This window comes from Myxocyprinus asiaticus, chromosome 15, assembly GCF_019703515.2.
Source record: "Myxocyprinus asiaticus isolate MX2 ecotype Aquarium Trade chromosome 15, UBuf_Myxa_2, whole genome shotgun sequence".
Taxonomy (NCBI): Eukaryota; Metazoa; Chordata; class Actinopteri; order Cypriniformes; family Catostomidae; genus Myxocyprinus; species Myxocyprinus asiaticus.
The window spans coordinates 32,450,709-32,465,269 of NC_059358.1; the positions used below are offsets into that span (position 1 = coordinate 32,450,709).

Here is a 14,561-nt window from a genome sequence, read left to right on the forward strand (position 1 = left end):
GTGGAAACAATAAACGGCGACAGAGTGACAGACAAGACATGAACAAAGGCTGTGTCTCATTTGGAAGGCTGCGTCCTCCGGAGGTCACATTTATCGGCCGCATACATCATTGAGGCTGTCTTGTTTCATTTTTTTTTCTTATTATTTTTTATCTATTGTCAATGCCTTTTATGTATATGCACTTACATTTATACAATTGTTAACCTTTTTTGCATTTCCAATAAAAACAAAATACAATAAAAAAAAAATGAAACTGCGCTGGGAGTGGAGGATGTCGAAGAATTCGAAATCATCGGCCTGTGGCGACATTAAAAAGCATTTACAGTCGCATGTGCTTGACGCCTCTCAAGAGCAAGATGGCGGGGGTCCGGTTGGAAATGACAGCACCTCAGGATTTAGGTCAAGATATTGCAAACATTTATGCAGCACTAACGAAAATCTCGACCAACATGGTGGGTCTTGCGGAAATATGTTGAGTGACCACATCTGTGGAGGCGAAACTTTCCACTGTTATCACGAGAATGGATGAGGCTGAAAAGTGAATCGAGTTTATGGAAGCAACCGGAAAAGAGCTGCGGACTAACCCGCCGGCCACCAAAACTGATATGGATCAGGTGTGGGAAAAATTCAAGGATTTGGAAAATTAAAGCAGACGTAATAGAGTTTGTTTAGTTGGAATCCCCGAGGGAAAGGAAGGTAAAGATATGGTCAAGATCCTAGATGGGCTTATTCCGAATTTGTTTGACACAGCGGGCCATCATCTGGAAATAGAGCGCGTGCACAGAGCAGTCGGCCGGCTTCTCAGGGTGGGTGACAGACCCCGATCCATTCTGGCAAGATTCCTGCGGTCGGCAGACAGAGACTTTGTTCTACATGCAGAAAGGAATAAAGGCAAGTTGTGCTGGGAGGATTACAACATTATGGTTTTCCGGACTTTGCCAGTGCTACACAAACGAAATGGGAGAGATTCAAAGAGTGTAAGAAGTTACTTCACGCAGGATGTGAGCTTCGCATTGATTTACCTGGCTAAGCTGAGAATTGATGCCAAGGATGGACGTAAGACTTTCACATGCCTACGAGAAGCTTTGGCCTTAATTAAATCAATGGAGTGAGTGGGTGGCTTTGCCTGTGCTGAATCAACGGAATGGATGCACATCATGCATTTTGCTGATGCGGTCTGAGAGGGTTTGTTATTCGGTTGATTGCCCACTGTCTGTCAGTCTACTTTTTTTTATTTATTTTTTTTATTTTCCTTTATTAACTTATTGTTGAGTATATTTGTTCATTTTGTGGGTTCGATTTTGTTATTTACTGGGGCCTATTTCACTGAAAACATTTATGTGCAGTTCAATTGTACAGTTTACGTAAAAAACAAACAAACAAACAAACAAAAACAAAAAAACACCAGACTGAAGTAATCTTGTAGCATTGGTGTCTCGGAAAATCTCATGAGTGTGCATGGACCGTTGAATTTCGTGGGGTGGACACCGGTTGAGACTGTTATGCGTGAGGTTGAAGCGCATCTTTTTTCTGTTCTGTGGGTTATGAAGGATTTTATGGTTAAATCAATGTTGAATTGTGGTCTATATAATTTAGCCTTGGGTGCACAATGTTTCTTTGCATGTCAATATGTCACACTTTCATATAGGTAAAATGTACAGGACCCAGTATTTCAACAAATGTTAAAGACAGAAGTTAATGTTAATGTAGACACCAATTGGTCCTCAGTGTCCTCTGTGGGTGTGGCATGTGAGGCGCTTAAGGCAGTTCTTAGGGGGCGGATCATGCAATATTCCTCATTCATTAAAAAGATCAAAACACAGGAATTCATGGAATTGGAAAAGAGTATTAAAAGTGCTGAAACAGAACTGAAGTGCCGAATGTCATCCAATGGTCTTAGAGAGTTGACACAGAAGGTAGAGTTTTGGTTATTCAGTGCAAGACAGATGCACTTTGAGTCGGGAGACAAGGCAGGGAAACCTCTTACCAGATACATAAAACAGATTTTTTTTCCACCATTCCTTCAGTGAAGTCTTCTGGAGGAAATATATTTACCTCTGCCACAGATATTAATAAGGCCTTTAAAGCATGGGTCTTCAAAAGGGGGTCCGGGTTGATATCGCAGGGAGTCCACAAATTATCGTTTGATCCACCATTGGCATTTGTAATAATCACTTACACACACGCGAGTGATAGTGAGAGAGAGGAGTATGTATTTTAATCCATCCACATGTTATTGGCAAGTCCCTTGCACCTGCATGCCAAATCTTAAAGTGTGACTAAACTGTGCTAGTCAGCAGAAGCACGTAGTACGGACAAACCATTCATGCTACCACCGCTCATCACGAGCCACTCATAGCATTACACACATCAGGTTCAGTGGTGCTGCAGTGGAGGCTCGCGTGAGTAAACACATCTGCTTGCGTTGGTCGCGCTGTGTGGTTGAGCAGATGACAGCATACATTTTCTTTTATTATTAGTTACTTATTGCTTTCAGAACAATAGCTCACTTGTCTGGTGTAAATTTACCACTGAGATTATCAAGCTGGCGTACATGACCTTAATGTTCCACACACACAAGTCTGTGACTAAATCAACATAATTAAAGGTGCACTCAGTTAACTTTGAAATATATGTGTAAAACGACCACTCAAATGAGATGAAGACTCCATTTTAGTAGCCTTATAAAAGTTGATTTATTCTGCATGGACAGGATCTGTCTGTTTTTCTGTCTGTCTGTCTGTCTTACTATCTCTTTGTCTTTTTCTTTCTTTTTGGAGGAGGTTTGGCACAGGGATTAACAAGGAAAACTGAAAATGTCACTTCATGTCAGAAATGTTGCAGACCCCTGTTATAAACCCTGCTGAAAAGACCAGCTAAAACCAGTCTAAGCTGATTGCATGGTTTCAGAGGGGTTTTGAACACTTTTTAGCTAGTCAGGCTGGGAAACCAGCTAAGACCAGCCTGACCAACTAAGATCAGAATGACCAGCCTGACCACCTAAAAAAAAGTGTTCGAAACCTCTCTAAAACCAGCATGACCAGCTATGACCAGGCTGGATGGTCTTTTCAGCAGGGCAGTATTTGCTTTGCAATGTAAACATAAATAAGTATGTATATACAATAATATGGTAGCCTATTATACACGTTTTTATTGGCATAAAACAAAACACTACATTTTATAAAATATGTAACGGGGGTCCCGGCTCCATCTCTCTACCAACCATGGGGTCCTTGGCCTGAAAATGGTTGAAGACCCCTGGTTTAAAGAATTCTATTTCAGTCTTTTTAGTTCCACATCTTCGTCTACCGATAAGGATATTAGCAACTTCGTAGAGCCATTAGAACTTCTTAAATTGACAAATGATCAAATAGACTTTCTTTTCTCAGATATTACTCTGGAGGAGCTTGATGGTTTTGCAGCAGAATGTTTTAGATCTTATGTCACAGAACTGGCTCCACTTGTGTTAGAAATTTACACACAAGTCATTAAAGAAAGGTGCAACTACCGCAACCATGATGCAAGCTCCGATCAGTCTCATTCTTAAAAAGATAAAGACCCTCATGAATGTAAATGTTATCGTCCAATTTCCCTGATCCAGTTAGATGTAAAAATATTGTCTAAAATGGCTAATCGATAAAGCAAAGTAATTACATCTCTTATAGATATAGATCAAGTGGGGTTTATTCATGGTCATAGTTCTTCTGATAATATTAGACGTTTTATAAATATTATGTGGTCAGTAGCGAATGATCAGACCCAATTGCTGCCATCTTACTTGACGCTGAGAAGGCGTTTGATAGGGTTGAATGGGACTATCTTTTTAAGATTTTGGAAATTTACAGGTTTGGGAACACTTTTATTGGGTGGACTAAGTTACTCTATAAACATCCGTCAGCAGCAGTGCAAACTAATGGATTAATTTCAGAATAATTTTGTGTTGGTAGGGGAACCCGTCAAGGCTCTCCTCTCTCCCCTTTGCTCTTCTGTCTTGCCCTGGAACCATTAGCAGCCACAATGAGAAAAGAGGATGATTTTCCTGGTATTGTAGCAGGAGGTGTGGTGCATACACTTTTACTCTAAGCAGATGATATATTAATATTTGTCTCCGATCCTAGAAGATCTATGCCTAGCCTCCATAGAATTATTAATACTTTCTCCAAATTTTCAGGATACAGGGTGATTTAGTCTAAATGAGAAGCTCTTGCTCTGACAGTAAATTGCCCTACCACAGCTTTCCTACCTAGCGCCTTTCAATGGCCCGAGCAAGGCATTAGGTATTTAGGCATTTAGGCAAAAAATTCTCATGTGATGTTGATAGGTGAGCTTAACTACATTTGTCTATGGCTGGGAAGGTCAACGTTATAAAAATGAATTGTATCCCTAAATTCAATTATTTACTGCAGTCTCTCTCTAGAAGTTCCTCTTTCTTATTTTAAACAATTTGATATAATATCTAAGTCTTTTATTTGGAATGGTAAACGAACGTTTTTTTTCAGTAAGTTACATAGACCAATTGACAAAGGAGGTTTAGGCCTCCCCAAAACTTTGTTTTATTACTATGCTTTTAATCTTAGACACTTGGCCCATTTGTCTCTTCCATCTGAGAGAGCCCCTCCCTGGTACAACATTGAACAAGCGGTCCTTGCCTCAGTCTCACCACTGCAAAGTCTTTCTATTAAATTGCCTAGAGAAGTAAAAATGCATTACATTATTTCACACTTACATTCAGTATGGACAAAGGTTTCCCGTATGTTCAATTTTGATACAAACCTAAATGTTTCCTCAAGTATATGGCTGAAACCCAAATTACGTATTAACAAGTCCCACTTTTGCTGGAAAGAATGGATGGAGAGGGGTGTTGCCACACTTTGTGACTTTTATGAAAATGGAGCTTTGAGATCATTTGAAAATAAAACCCAGCAATTTGGGATTTTTAGGTCTAAATTTTTCAGGTATTTACAGTTGCGGCATTTACTTTGTACTATTTTTGGTGGCAGTACACAGCCCCCTAAAGCTGCAGACATCCTTTGTATGGTGCTCACAGCCTTTGGAAAGGGGCATGAATCATCAATGTATTATTTCTCGTTGATTCAGAGTCTTGGTGATGTGGCCTTAACAGCTCTTAAGAGATTATGGGACAGAGATTTTAACTTGTTATTGGAGGATTTAAAAACACATTTTTTAAACTATGTCTAGGGATGCAAGGGTACACCTTATTCAGTTTAAGATTTTGCATCGTTTCTACTGGACTCCCTCTAGATTGTTTAGGCTTGGTTTAACGGACACACCTTCCTGATGGCGATGTCAGTTGGAGGATGGAGACATAGCCCTTGCTCTGTAGTTTGGCTAAGATTCAAGAATTCTGGTTAAGAATCTAGAATTTTATCTTTGAGGTTTTAGATCCTCAAATTTTATTCTGCCCCAGACTATGATTATTGGGTGATGGGGCAGTTATTAAAGTACTGTAGGTGACAAATATTAAAAAAAAATATATATATAAAAAAAATGGGACCAAACTAGTGTAATGATTGGCAGACAAATAATTCTTAGAGGATGAAAGTCAAGTGGTGCTCCTTCATTTCAAGAATGGTTCACCTAATTGGGCAGGGTGGCAGCATTTGAAAATATGTCATATAAACAGCTTGGCAGATTAGATGCATATGGTAAGAAATGGGACAAATACATGACCTTTCTGGAAGGCTCTCGATGAGGCCATGTGGAGAGACACTTTTTTTTCTTCTTCTTCTTTTTTCTTTTTCTCTTCGTGTTTATATGTGTATACTCAGGCTTGGACCACGGGAATGTTTGTTGGGGGTTGGGTTGGGAGTGGGATAGGAATTAATGAGGGTTAAAAGGGAATAATGGCTGACTCTGTGCATGCATGTTTTGCTTTGTTCTGTATTGTGTTTGATGTGTAACATCAATAAAAACGTTAATCTGAAAAAAAAAAAAAAAAAGAATATATTGTATTCCTGAAAGGACACCAACACTTAAAGGAATAGTTCACCCAAACATGAAAATTCTGTCATTATTTACTCACCATCATGTTATTCTAGACCCATATGACTTTCTTTCTTCTACAGAACAATAAAATTTATATTTTAAAGAATGTCACAATTGTTTATTTCCATACAACAGCAGTGGATAGTGCCTCACTTTAAACCTACCACAACACTCAAAAGTGTCATATAAGTAGTCCATGTGACTTTTACATCATATATCATGTCCTCTGAAGGTGTACAATCACTTTGTATGATGAACAGACCAAAATAAGGAATAAAGTCTGCAATCAAATATGGCAACACATCAATAACATCAAACCTCATTGGTTCATGACATCATGACGTTTGGTCTTGAGATGTGCAAGAATCAGTGAGGTGTATTGTTATTGATGAGAAGGAGAGTGTGCATGCGAGTATAGAAAGAATATTGCATTGCACAGCCTCTCATACATCAAGAGTGTCTTTGTGTCCCCTGAGAACAAATTCATCATTTACGCAGTGAATCTGACCCAAGTTCTTCTATGTCCTCTCCTCTTTGTCTCTCTCTCCTCACAGAGATTCTTCTACTTGGATAAAGGCATTTTGAAGTATGGCAAATGCCCAGCTGATGTGAGTCCTAAAGGCCTCGCATACACAACTATACACACACACTCACTCAATCCATTTAACTAAAGCACTCTGGACTTTTAGTGGGTTAGAACGCCATCATGCAAGTCTTCACCAAGAATCTTTAGAGTTTCTCACCCTCCAACCCTTTCTCGTGTTTCCACATGATAAAAGAATGTTAAATCAATGCTTATTTCCCCAGGGTTTGATAGCATTACGTATGTAGAGCTGATAGTTTGCAAATGAGTAGACTTCAATTTCATAACTTAAAGTATTATGCTTCCAGGATTGCCTTGTCTGACACCTACAGTATCTGCTTGCTTAAGCGGAAATATGAAGTGGGCATTTATGGCAGCGGCATTAACATTTTATGAGAAAATGTTGTAACAAGGGCTGTTGATTTAACACATTAATTCAGTGTGATTTATTATATAAAAATAATGCATTCAAAAAATTAATCAATCATGTCCCCAGAATGTAACAAGGAATATTCCTACCATCAGAGCAATTCAAGCTTAAAGTACCACCTGTTTTCAGCAGGGGGCAGTAAGTGAAACTCTAGCTTTATAGGCAACACACAGCTGTACAGACAACAAACCACATGCAGGCTTGCTTGACATTAGTGACTGCACAAGATGATTGATGAATCAATTGCAAAATTGATTGTTGTGGACTATAGGCCAATGATAGGCTTATGTTCAATAATATAGAAATAAACAATGTTTTGCCTTCTAAAGTCACTTTTTTTTGTCTTATCAAAGCTAAAATCTTATCAAATCAATCTGCTACAATAATGTAATGCATTTTAATTTTAATTATATGTAATATAATTTTTTTATAATTATTTAAATATATTTATTGAATTGATTGTTATATATTGAATTATTGTTATTTGGGTCATTCTCTGCATTATTTATATATGGGATTAATTGGCATGTCATGTAATTAATTTGATTACAAATTTTAATCAATTGACAGCCCTAATTTTAACATTGAAAAAATGACACTTTACCTTTAATTCAGTTGGAATTTAGATTCATTTCAGGCTTAAACAAGAGCAACATAATTGCTATGTTGTATTGATATTTGAGATTGAGTTGACAAACTTGATATTTATAGGTCAAAACTTCTGCCTGTCCTGTGTACAGATCGAGAAAGGCAAGCTGCACGGCTGCATTGACGTGGGTCTGTCCGTCATGGCCATTAAGAAGAAAGCCAAGTGTATTGATCTGGATGCGGAAGAAAACATTTATCACCTGAAGGTATGCAACAATTAGAGTATTAGACTGACTTCAGAACTCCCAGCGGTCATAGGAAGAATATTAGTGGAGATTGACGCTTGCTGTCATTTTGTTGCAATGTAACTGGAAGTTACCGTGTTGCATCATGATGGTACAATAGATTTGCTGTCACCAGGCAATTAGGCGGAGTGGGATGCTTGTGACACTATGGAGTGCAACAGTGACCGTCCATTTTTCAGCCATATTGGTTCCAGAAGAATTATTCCCATTAATTTTTTCCATTGGGATTTTATAAAATCTTTCATTAAAGAGTTATATGTAAATTTTACACAACATTATAAACTTTGGTTTGAAGCAAAAAATTATTTGAAAATCGTAAAAAAAAAAAAAAACAAAGGTTCAAGACGTTAATGTCTTTCATAAGGGCATGAACTACAAAATCATCAGTCATTGTGAAGGATGTAATCGAATAAGTAACTATGGAAAAATGTAAAACTATTGATTTAAAGTTGTTGATTATAAGTGTCTAATCAACATATTTAAAAATAAAAAAAGCAAAATATTCAGATAAAGACAAATACATTAGTAATTTGGGATTGTGGAGAGATGTTTATTTTTTGGCATGGTTTGTTTGCCACAATTTTCTAATTGGTGGATCATGGGTACTGTAGATATTTACCAGGAATTTCACTATTAAACACAATTCCTAAAATAATAAATTAAAATACAATTTTTACTCAAAATGTTTTTCACTGGTGTATACAAGTGTTAAAAATCAGTTCACCTATGCAGAAAATGAATGGGATTTTTGTTTTCGGAACTAGACTGTTGCGCTCTATTGTGGCATGCTAAGTGGATGTTATCTCATTATCTTTTACTTTTTGTTTGAGTTGTCATCCAGGCATGCATAGATCTCAACAAAATTCAACAATAATGACATCCAACAAACATAAAGTTAGATAAAAAGTAAACTCTGAACATTTACTTAACAAGTAACTTACAGTGACACCAGCAAATTAAAGCAATAAATAGTCAAAACTAAATGATACATATAATATATGCATGCAACTAGTAGTCAGGAATATAATTTAAATTCATTCTAAATGTTTTACAGTGCTTTATTGTGAGCTTATGATGATTTTAATGGAGCTTTGTGGCTTTATGGGGAAAGGTTTTGATGTAGTGCTGTTATTCGCTGAATATTAGCTATGCTGATACAGTTCTTACAATATGTTCAAAGCTCCTGAAACAGATGAAGATTAATATCAGAAATGTTTAGAAACCTCAACCGAGAGATTGGCTACAAAATTCTACTCTGAAGCTGTGGATCCTCTTACCATTTAAATGACAGATATCTTTAGTTTACCTCCATTTGATTTCTCCAAGTTGAGTTTAGAAGCAGGTCCCTCAAATACAAAGTCATGAGCTAGTCAGCCTTCATCGGGCCATTTTAAAAAGCAGCAGCAACACATCAAGACAAACAGTCTCTGAAGCCTGTTTGTGGAGGTTTCCTTCATCCTGAGCCATCTTTAACTGCTGTCTCCTTGTGCTTGCAGATCAAGTCCCAGGAGCTTTTTGATGAGTGGGTCTCTAAGCTACGTCACCACAGACTTTACAGGCAGAATGAGATTGCCATGTTCCCTCACGAGAAAATGCTCTTCCACCCTCATTACCCCCTCACCTTTTCCGCCACCATACCTGACAGTCAGTCTATGAGAAAGGTAACGGCATGGGGCTTCCAGAGGGTTGTTAAAAACCACAGGGCAAGTGCAAGTAGTTTACTAAACAAACTAAGAGGATGTTAACAAACTAGCAACATATAACCTAATCACTACGAATCAATTTAGTAATATTCTACATTTTTTCAATGTAATCTCTATGGGGCTTTTCACACCAAACATTTTTTTTCTTTGTAGAACATGTGCTATAGAAGTCTTTGACCGTTGCACAGTGTCTGTTTCTTCCAGTGTCTCCCACAGGAGTGCTGCATTTTTTAGATGACGTTTCAAGTTAAAATTAACTTAAACTTTTAAAAGCATGTCTCAAGACAACTGCGTTCTGTTCATTTTGTTGCATTGTATATTTTTCAGTGTTGGGTAAGCTACTCAAAAAATTTAGCAAGCTAAGCTACCAACTACTCAACAGCAAAATTAGTTAAGCTAAGCTAAATGCTACACTTCAGAAGTAGCAAGTTACACTACAAGCTTCATGCCAGAAGTAGTTTGCTACATTTATGCTACTTCATTTTTTTTTTTAACTGCAGATGCACTGAGAATACTGTCAGAGACAAAGCACCTAAAAGACGTATTCACATGACGTTGATCAAAGCCATGGTACAGTATATTGCAGTTTAGTGCAATACAGTATACAAATGGTGCAATACATATGTGCACATAAAAAAAAAAAAACATATGTGCACGTAAATTCATATTTAGACATGTTACCTATACAAACCCATGTGTTCAATATGAAACATCACTATTTTTACATTTTATTTGTATATTTATACTATTACATCTACAAACCCATACCCATTTAAATGTCATTTCATTTGCACATTTCTGTATAAAAACTCTGTGTACATACAGTATACTATTCATCATATCCTGTAATTCTGTGTTTAACTGTTGTATTTCTGTATGTACTGGAAGCTTTTGAAAAGAGGCCAAATTCCTTGTGTGTGTGTGTGTGTGTGTGTGTGAGAGAGAGAGAGAGAGAGAGAGAGAGAGAGAGAGAGAGAGAGCACATTTGGGCAATAACAATGTGATTTCTGATGGTATCAGATTGTAATATCTTGGTACTTTGATATACAACTACAGTTGAAGTCAGAAGTTTACATACACCATAGCCAAATACATTTAAACTCAGTTTTTCACAATTCCTGACATTTAATCGTAGAATACGTTCCCTGTCAGTTAAGATCACTACTTTATTTTAAGAATGTGAAATGTCAGAATAATAGTAGAGAGAATGATTTATTTCTGCTTTTATTTCTTTCATCACATTCCCAGTGGGTCAGAAGTTTACATACACTTTGTTAGTATTTGGTAGCATTGCCTTTAAATTGTTTAACTTGGGTCAAATGTTTGGGTAGCCTTCCACAAGCTTCTCACAATAAGTTGCTGGAATTTGGCCCATTCCTCCAGACAGAACTGGTGTAACTGAGTCAGCTTTGTTGTTAAAATTTTTGTTTCATTAGACCAGAGGACATTTCTCCAAAAAGCAAGATCTTTGTCCCCATGTGCACTTGCAAACTGTAGTCTGGCATTTTTATGGTGGTTTTGGAGCAGTGGCCTCTTCGTTGCTGAGCAGCCTTTCAGGTTATGTTGATATAGGACTCGTTTTACTGTGGATAGAGATACTTGTGAACCTGTATCCTCCTGCATCTTCAAAAGGTCCTTTGCTGTTGTTCTGGGATTGATTTTCACTTTTCGCACCAAACTACGTTCATCTTAGGAGACAGAATGGTCTCCTACCTGAGCGGTATGATGGCTGCGTGGTCCCATGGTGTTTATACATGCTTACTATTGTTTGTAAAGATGAACGTGGAACGTAAACAATTGTTGGTAAAATTACTCATGTCATGCACAAGGTAGATGTCCTAAACGACTTGCCAAAACTATAGTTTGCTAATATGAAATCTGTGGAGTGGTTAAAAAATTTGTTTTAATGACTTCAACCTAAGTGTATGTAAACTTCTGACTTCAACTGTATTTATGCACCATTCTGTAGTTGCATGGTGCTTCAAAGTACTTCAGAGAATACATGTTACTACCATGGTAATTTGATATATGATTACCATATTCATAGACTATTGTATTTACATGATGCTTCAAGGTAATTAAAAAATACCATGGTACTTCGCTATATTACCACATTCATATACCATTGTATTAACATGGTGCTCCCAAGTAATGGTACATGTTCAAAAAACATGGTAATGTCATGGTACTATTTTAAGTGTTTTCTTCTAGGCTAATAAGTGTTTTGATACTCTTTTAGTTAGAAAATTTCTTTACCTGCAGAAGTCATTCACAAGGTGCACACATATTGAACTTAAAGACTTTCTTCATTACTGGCAAATGATAGGATATATTTGCAGGTTTGGTTTCCAATGATTGATTGTAGATCCACTGCAACCAGCGTTATCTTTATTTTCTGTGTTATAAAATATTCCATGAGCTTGTGACAACTGAGAGCGTGCGCCAAATGATTCAGCAGCGCAAGTGCAAGCTTTCTGAGTCATTCAGATTGATGTTTATCTCAGCAAACTAAATACTGACAAAACACTATTTTACTGTGTTTTGTAGTTTTTATGGTCAACATAAATAACAAAATATGCTACCTATATGTTGGTTACACCCAAAGATTTTGATTTGGTGGACAAAAAGCGTTTTCAAATATTAATCATATTTTAAAACAATTGTGTCACTGTTTATTTTTTTAAGAAATAACAATAAAATATTATTCTGCATTAGTCATGCCAACATTTCTTTTTTCAGGAATTTCAGATTTTAATGAGACTTTGACTTTTTTTACTGTCACTGGACACCACATCACATTTATTACTTTAAGCCCCAGAAAAAAAATATCAATATGACTTTAAACTCAGCAATTGAAAAATGTTCATCATAGAAGAGGTGTATTCAATTAAATCGTTTGTGTGAATTGCATTTTTAATGTATTTTTAATTTAATAGATCAGGACAAAATTGAGCTTCGCTTCATTGACCCTTTGGACACATGGCCATAATATGCACCTGTTACCCTCTGTAATTGTATTTTATGATTAATTTTGTAAAAAGTATCCACGTTATGATCATGAAAAAGGTTTTTTTCTAGATCGCTCGCCCACTTCAGACACGCATTTTTTCTACTCCAAACTACTATTTGACCATGTTTGAAAGTGCGTGAAACATTTGAAAATTTGTGGTGTAAGTTTCATGTGAACACTAGGAAGGACAAGTCAACCCATCGCAAACTTCGACATACCTGCCAATGTTTTCAGAAAACTGGCGTCTTTTTTCGCAGTGGAGAGGGAGCTCGCGTGCTCAAGGTTGCCAGATTGCGGGACTAAAGCGTCACCCTGGCAGCATATATCCAAACTGTACAAATGTTGGGGGATTTCACCTATAGAAATCTGGCAAACTCACACATGTCGAAATCTAATTCTGACTGGCTAATCACCCTTATTTAAAGACTGTTATTTATCAAACGTATTAAAATTAAATATTAAATATTTTACTTGCATGATTAGTTCTAAGTAATACATGACACACTTGATCTAAAGGGGATGGTATGGGGGGATGGTGGTTTTACAAAGGGGATGCTTTTTGGTATTACTTGCAACAAGGGTGATGGCATCCCCTCGCATACCCCCTCAACTTGAGCCCTGTCTTGGACAGCAGTGAAGTATACAGTCAGTTTAGTGGTCATAGTACAAAAATCTTTGGCAGCAAAATGCCCAGATTAACCAATCACGATCAAGTATTTCAGAGATGACTATGACATACAGTACAGTAGTGACTAGTGACTGTCATAGTGACTAGGAAATACAATATATGTCTTAGTCACTATGACCTTCTAACTTTAAAATTGTATTGTTTAACTGAGCTGGGGTTATATTTACGTATCGAGCTGTCTTTTGCACTCTCTCACTCTGGTGCTCTCTCACCTATATTTTTCTTTCTTTACTGTCTCTCTTTCCTCTCCCTATCGTTTAATCTCCTGACTTTTCTTTGTCTGTTTAGCGTGCCTCTCTCGCAAAGCAGTCCTCTTTCCACTCGCCTGTATCTTTTACCAGTCAGGCCAAGGTGACCGCATGGCTCCAGTCTTCTGATGACATGGACTGGTGCACCAAAGGTACACAAACGCTCTTATTTATTCATCTCACACTGAAGATGCTGTGTCTGCAGATTTCACAGAACACTGGTATTTCTCTCTCTCTCTCTTTCAGAGCTTTCAGTGTGTGAGGCACAGATGCTGGAACTGAATCACTTGTTAAGAAGTATGGAGGTGTTGCACCGCACCTATTCTGCTCCAGCCATCAATGCTCTGCAGGTTAGTTGTCACTCAATAATATACAGTGGCATGCAAATGTTTGGGCACCCCTGATCAAAATTTCTGTTGCTGTGAATAGCTAAGCGAGCAAAAGATGGCCTGATTTCCAAAAGGCTTAAAGTTAAAGATGACACATTTCTTTAATATTTTAAGCAATTTACTTTTCTATATTCATCTTTTACAGTTTTGTTACAAAATAACAAAAAAGGAAAAGGGCCCGAAGCGAAAGTTTGGGCACGCTGCATGGTCAGTACTTTTTAACACCCCTTGGCAAGTATCACAGCTTGTAAAAGCTTTATGTAGCCAGCTAAGTGTCTTTCAGTTTTTGTTTGGGGGATTTTCGCCCATTCTTCCTTGCAAAAGGCTTCCAGTTCTGTGAGATTCTTGGGCTGTCTTGCATGCACTGCTCTTTTGAGGTCTATCCACAGACTTTCGATGATGTTTAGGTTGGGGGACTGTGAGGGCCATGTCAAAACCTTCAGCTTGTGCCTCTTGAGGTCGTCCATTGTGGATTTTGAGGTGTGTTTAGGATCATTATCCTGTTGTAGAAGCAATCCTCTTTTCATCTTCAGCTTTTTTACAGATGGTGTGATGTTTGCTTCCAGAATTTGCTGGTATTTAATTTAATCCATTCTTTTCTCTACCAGTGA

At 37.4% G+C, this 14,561-nt stretch overlaps 1 protein-coding gene across 6 annotated transcripts in view; it reads left to right on the forward strand.

Moving 5' to 3' along the window:
• osbpl3b (oxysterol binding protein-like 3b) overlaps positions 1-14,561 on the forward strand; it is a 121,201-nt gene that overhangs the window by 61,128 nt on the left and 45,512 nt on the right. For 5 of the 6 annotated variants that reach the window (XR_007899288.1, XM_051718168.1, XM_051718165.1 and 2 more), the window contains 5 exons: positions 6,561-6,614; positions 7,760-7,873; positions 9,409-9,573; positions 13,602-13,713; positions 13,808-13,911. Coding sequence is in view for 5 of the 6 variants with exons in the window: in XM_051718168.1 (XP_051574128.1) it covers positions 6,561-6,614; positions 7,760-7,873; positions 9,409-9,573; positions 13,602-13,713; positions 13,808-13,911 (549 nt within the window). In the remaining variant the exon portion in view is untranslated. The remainder of the gene's footprint in view (positions 1-6,560; positions 6,615-7,759; positions 7,874-9,408; positions 9,574-13,601; positions 13,714-13,807; positions 13,912-14,561) is intronic. The other variant, XM_051718167.1, reaches the window with a different exon arrangement.